Source organism: Emys orbicularis, chromosome 10, assembly GCF_028017835.1.
Source record: "Emys orbicularis isolate rEmyOrb1 chromosome 10, rEmyOrb1.hap1, whole genome shotgun sequence".
Classification (NCBI taxonomy): Eukaryota; Metazoa; Chordata; order Testudines; family Emydidae; genus Emys; species Emys orbicularis.
This window is the reverse complement of record NC_088692.1, coordinates 66,866,603-66,873,290: the sequence shown is the minus strand read 5'-3', so window position 1 is coordinate 66,873,290 and position 6,688 is coordinate 66,866,603. Positions and strand designations below refer to the sequence as shown.

The window sequence follows — 6,688 nt, the reverse complement described above, 5'->3', positions numbered from 1 at the left end:
GTAACTGCCTTATAAAATAAAAATATCTAATAAGTATCACTGCAAAGGTGTATCAGATTGCATTAGAATAGGGATGTTTTTCTTAGCCATTGTGGCTCAAAGATACTGCTTGTAAATGTAGGATGTTAATGCATATTTCTGTATATAGATGTAAAGTGGCTGAGTAGGTACAAATATGTTGTCCTAAGCAAAAGTTAGTCTTCAGCCTCTGTTGGTACGCCTATGTTTAAAAGGCATCCAAACACCATTTGGAAATACTCTCCAGGACAATAAATGCACCTAATAAAAAAGTTTAATGCATTACCTTGCAGATACTTGCAATTATAATTAGCACAAAGTGAATAAACAATGGCATGCAGAAGCATGTGCCAAACACCAATCTTCACTGCAGAAAGCATTTCAAAGCGTTATCAGTATTGGCAGTCTGCTGGTATGCAGTGCTTTGTAGAATTAAAAGCAAGCAATCAAACATCATGTTGCACAAATGTAATTGTTACCACAACACTACAGGATATTGTGGACAATGCTAATTCCTTGATCTATGCAACATCCTTTGACCCAGCATAGCTTTTGGAAGAGAGAGACTACTGCTTTGGTGGAAACAGTTTTGGGCCCAATTTGCAGCCTTTACATTGAAGAAGAGGATGAGGTGAGTAAGACTTTGTCTACACTACACAGCTTTTAGTGATACGGCTGTGCTGCTACAGCCGTGCCGCTAGAAGGCGTGCAGTGTAGCCGCTGTTTGTCAGTGGGAGAGAGAGCTCTCCCGCTGACAAAACCCTTCTACCCCCAATGAGCGACGGTAGCTTTGGCGGCAGGAGAGCGCTTCTGCCGACAAAGCGCTGTTCACACCAGCGCTTTTCCTCGACAAAACTTTTGTCTTTTGGGGGGGGTGTGGTGTTGTTTTTTTTAACACCTCTGAACAACAAAAGTTGTGTCGTTCACTTGCCAGTGTAGACAAGCCTAAGTCTACTCAAGAACAGTAATCGTTACAGAATTCAGAACTGGATCCTTAGATAGGGATGTGACTACGCAGCACAAAAAAGAATAGGCTGATCCAATGATAAAAGGTGCACTAATCCCACACATGACCATGGCTGCAATACTCATAAGCGGCCAAGATGATGCATTTTACATAAGAAATGGAAAAGTTGTGAGAAGGATCATGGCTTAAGCAAGGCCTCTGAAAGCATCACTATCCACAGAAGCAAAATATCAAGACTTGGGCTTCTGCTTATAGAAATAAGAGACTGCCATTAAGACTAGAAGGTGGTGAAGGCAAGAATGAGGCCTCACTCACATGATCTCACTCACATTTGGATTACTGTCTGCCATCTGTGAAATTGCATATTACGTATTTTGCTAGGTGTAGTTATAAATTAATCATGTTTTACGTTCTCGTTTGTATTTCTGCTTTTATCATAAACACTGAGAGGTAGATTAACCCTGGATTTATCTCAGGTGACAATATGGGTCATATCCTGCTTTCAATTACACCTGTGTAAATTTGGAATAAAGTCTAGTGAGGTCAGTGAAGTTACTCCAGAATAAGTGAGCAGAATGTGGCCCACACTGCACAAGATCTAGACAAGACTCAAGCACGTAGGCATGTGAAGTCTGTGTTTTATCTATATCTGCACTGCAAATACATATTGAAATTCCTCATTCTGAGGAATGTGAACAGCACCTCTACACACTGCACCATTTCAGCAGGGGATGCTATGGGCAGCTTTCTCCAAATGTCATATTGACATTGACATGTACACACAATTTTTTCCCCTAATATTGATATCTGCAGAATCACTTACCTACAATGCAATCACACACATTAATTTTTAATTTTCAGTTTAATTAAATGCTTACATTTTTTTCTTTAAATTCAGGCAAACATTGATGCACAAGTTGTTTTAAATATATTTGGTCTTCCCCACATTGAAATGTTATCAGTAATAAACGTAGTATAGTAACAAGACAGAGAACATTTAACATTAATTTAAATCTTCAAATTTATGTCAAGTGTAATATTTACCAGATAGATTTACCATAATACTTCTAAAGTGAATTTTACTAATAATGACAAAATGTCTCTGTCTTGAGATTAGGAGTCATTCCTTCTGTTAGTGGAAAAACATCTCAAGAACAAGGAATCATATAATGTTGCATATGTTAACAAAAATCTAGATTATATTCAATCAATGTGACTCTACTGAAGGGCTGTCATTGTACATGGAACCAATAACTGAGAAGAGAAAAGCAGATATGAAAGAAATTTTTGAAAATTAATTCTGAAAGGTATAGTGATAAATTACATTGAATATTTCTTGTATCAAAACACAGTAAAGAAAATCTGTTGTCCTATGAAAGAGTCCTGTATTTTCAGTTCCTCTGCTGTACTTGACCACCTTCTAGTTCCATTGAATGAGCAGGCTTATCTAACACACCTTGCAGGAACACACCTTGGACATCCAGGGATGCTGTTTCATCTCATCTGGAAAACAAATGTATTCATTTGACTTTGGAACATTCTGTGGTGTGATTAATAGGCACGGTTTCACTTGTTTAAAAGAGTTTGTGATAAATCACTTTATAAAATGATAAAAACCCTCAACACTCTTTGTAGTGAAATTAAGCTATGCATCAACATTATGCTAGTATTCAAGTATACCGCAATCTACAACCACAAAATATTTTACCCCCTCAAAGAGCAGACATCACAAAAAGCAACATAGAAGTCAAATTGGCTTGAGAGCGCATATGTATCTTCTCAAAGCAATTCAACACAAATTTTCTTTAGATGTGCAAAACTTCCCAATTTTGGAAGGAGACAGCTAATTCTTGTTAAATGCTAACAGATGATTGCATTTTCACTTCACTTGCATGCATTCTCTCAACTGGACTCATAGAATAAGTGGAAATAAGAGTAATAGTGATTTATACTATTCAGGTATGACATCTTAGTCCTGTCACAATTTATCAAGAGTCTACCAGAAATGGGAATTAGTCAATCAATCCAATTTTTAGTCGCATGATTTTTCCTAGCTGATGTATGATAATACTTATAGCCTAAATTTAAAATATTGCTTGTACTAGGTATTTTATAAGCCACTGTTTAAGTGGATGCAATGAAGAGATAAGGTAAGAATAGAGAGGGAGAGATAAAAGCAGTCAATTCTTTTGCAGTCCTAATAATTACAGCCAAAAATCCAGGAGATTAGATTCCTTAAAAGTAGATATCAATTTATATTTGTATAGATATAAAACATTTTTTCATACCACACTATGCAGTCTTCTTGATTTACTCCCTAATTTCATGTGGAAAAAAATAGAATAATAATTTGATACTTTGAAACTGAATTCCAAATGGCACATGGTATATTTTAATACTATCATACAGTTACTATGATAAAATGTTTATAAAGTTTTATTTAACACAGACCATGACCAGTATGTGTTATCTGTGGTTATGATTAATGGGTTGTCCACACATTCCACATTCTTTCTGCTTCATGCATCATCAGCAATTGCTAACATTCCATTCCTGAATCCGTCCTTGTTTACTGTTACTTATTTTTTGCTGTGATATTGGTACCTGAGCCAGAAAAAGGAAAAAATAGCCTTGATTTTACATAAGGTGCTCCACAGTTGTGAAATTTAATGGAAAAACCTCGATTTGAGTATCAAGTTCCAACAAACGGGATATTGATCTACAGCTATAAGTGGTACTGCATTGATCTACATAACATACCTTAGAGTTGCATTCACTGGAGTGTTAATCAGGTATTCTAAAGGGTGATTATAACCCGTCTCTTAACAACACAGTCACTCTCAGTGCTGCATATTCATGGCTCTCAGGTGCACTTGGCCAATTGAATCTTTCCTTTTTGATTTATTTTCCCACTTAGTATAGTGCTATATCTCACAGATGAAATCTCAGGGAGGGCCACAGATTGTTCTCCCCCACATTTGTGCTCAGGATTTTCTGGTACATGAAACTAAGCAAGGTGTGAAACTATAGGATTTTTCACTAGCGTCTGAAATACAAGCAGAATTTTATTCTGGTCAGGCTGGTTAGAGAATGAGGGGCAAAATATTTAGAAGCAATGTTTTCAGTGTGAAGTGACAGGAGGGATTTAAGATGCACAAATGAATGTTCTTGGCTTAACCAAAGAGGTACTGACAGACTTTTGAAGGCCATCACATAGGGTCCCACTCCTTTAAACAGCAATAACCCACTGTGAAGGGGAAAACTCACTGCCAGTGCTGCCTAGTGGTCAGGCAGGGGTATGGCAGGTTGTCTTCCTCCTGGGCACTCCGCTTTCTCACTACACCTCTTCCCTAAGGTGGTCTGTCCTTTCAGCAACTCAGCCCTCTGGCCAGGACACACATTCAAGTCCACCCCCTTCAGGACACATATAAAGACTCCAATAATGTGGAAGTCTTCAGAAATTAGCAAGGGCTTCTCCCTTGAGACAGGGTCTTGGGGGCTGGACCCAGGGACCTTTGGGGCCTTCCCCAACTACATTCCCTGCTGAGGGACAGACATCTATCACTGTCACCTCTTTAGGTACTGGTAGGGGAGCCTGGTCCCACCCTCTACCACACTCCAATCCAGGGCCCAGTGGTAGGCAGCTAAGCCCTGCGCTTGGAGGTGCTATGCAGCTGCCTCTCTGGATCGCTTCCTACCAGTACCTCCTCTTCCCACAGGATAAAGTAAATAACTGAATATACAAACTAAGTTTCTAACCTTCAGAAGTCACCAGTCCCTCTTTTGCACACTTGGCCAAGTCAGTATCACCAAGCCTCAGGCGCTCCTGTGGGACTTCCTTCCCAGGAATTCAGAGTGCACATCACTGCCTGCAACTGAGCTACTCTGCTTCCCTTGTTACGCTCTTCCTCCAGCTTGTGCAGGCTTTAAGGGTGTGGTGGGGCAGGGCTGCCTGGGCCCAGAGGGCCTCCTTAATCCCTTTGTCTCCTGCATGGTGTTTGTATACTCCATTACACCCACACAGGGGAGAAAATGCTCTGCTAGTTTCAACCTCCAGCTTCTTACTCACTCTTCCATTGGCGGAGCGTGATGTGTCCTCACTACCACTGGAAATACCTGGGTTTCTACCTGCTTACCTGATGAATATGGCAAGATTTGTGCTGGGAGGTCCAAAGTAGGCAAGGGACATTTATGCCAATGTGCATTGATTATGTTCTTCCACCTGGCCCCACTTGCTCTCATCTATCCCTAGACAACACTGGTCCTGCATGAGCCAGGCTTTCAGGGGCTCCCATTACTGAGTCTGTGCTAAAGGACAGCACAGAAGGCAAAGAAATCTCAGGCTGCATTAACTTGTGCTGCTTTCTCTCCATGTTTCAGTGGGTAAAATTCAAAGAATCTTTGTCTGGTCCCCTCCAATTCCATGGAGCTAGATCCCCATAATGCTCCCAAGAGACTTCTGCATGGGTGGTGGGGGAAGTATGCCTGCAACGATACTCCTCCCTGGACAGGAAAGGTACCTAAGCTCCCTATGAGCGGAAGCATGGTCTAGTGCTCAGGAGTAGGAGTCAGGACATCTGGGTTCTATTCCCAGCTCTGCCACAGACTTGGTGCATTAGCTTGGGCAAGTCACTTAACACCTCTGTGTTGCAGTTTCCCAACCTGGAAGATGTGGTGGTAACCTCTACCTCACCGGGGCATTGCGAGGGTCAGTTAATATTTGTAAAGTGTTTTGATATGCCTAGATAACCAGTTCTATAAACACAGTGTTGACATTATTTGATTATTGTGTTACAGGCCAAAGCAGGGACAAGTTTAAAGAGCCATGGCTTTGCATGTTAGAGAGAAGTAGTCCTCAGCATGTAGGGAACTGGCAGACACAAACCTAGTATTAGACATCTGGGATAGAAGCAGCATTTCCTCTGTGTGAGGGCTGATACAAACATGAGCCACTATCTCAGGTAATGGCATCTTGTAGGTACATGCAAGAGAGCAACTAAAATCCAGTTTGCCCAGGCAAGAAACCCTAGTCTGATATTTACCTGTGTCTGGTGCAGGTGAAAAATGTTTACTAATGAATTATCCAAGAGGAAAGTGCAGGCTGAGGGGTTCTATTACCTGTCGGAGACTAGTCATACCATATTATGAACACTGAAAATTACAGGTAAATCCCAGATTATTTTCTTGGCTTGTCTAATGGATTCCTGCTATTCACCTGGGTATATGCCCTTTTCTGTGATTGCTTGAGGCCAAATTTGCAGCAGTGGGAGGGAGTATATTAACCCTTACTGGTTCCAATAAAATATAGTAAAGTACCTTTCTAAGAATACTTATAGAGCTCTTTGAATATGCACTGTAGTACTTTCACCCTAACTTCATCAAAAGAGACGGTAAAGTCAATATACTCCTTACTGGTGTTTCTGTACGAAATGCAGCATATGAAAAAGTACTGTAAGCAAAATGCAAACTACTCTGCAAACCTATATAGGTCACTTTTTAATAACAGCTTAGGTGGAACTTCTAAGTTTTCCCAGGCTTTGAATTCATGGGACACAGATTCTGAAGTTGTAGGTTTCATCAAGTCAAATGCTGACATCCTTCATGTTCTCAAATAGTAAAATATGCTACAAAGTAAAAACGTGACAAAGACTAAAGAAAATAGTACCCAACTAAATGTTATGTTACTGTTTTAATGTTTGCCTA

At 40.2% G+C, this 6,688-nt stretch overlaps 1 protein-coding gene across 1 annotated transcript in view; it reads right to left on the bottom strand.

Moving 5' to 3' along the window:
* Nucleotides 1-2,432: 2,432 nt before the first annotated feature.
* The window catches only part of WDR72 (WD repeat domain 72), a 179,077-nt gene continuing 174,821 nt past the window's right edge, over nucleotides 2,433-6,688 (bottom strand). The window contains exon 19 of the mRNA XM_065412337.1: nucleotides 2,433-2,488. Coding sequence (XP_065268409.1) covers nucleotides 2,433-2,488 — 56 coding nt within the window. The remainder of the gene's footprint in view (nucleotides 2,489-6,688) is intronic.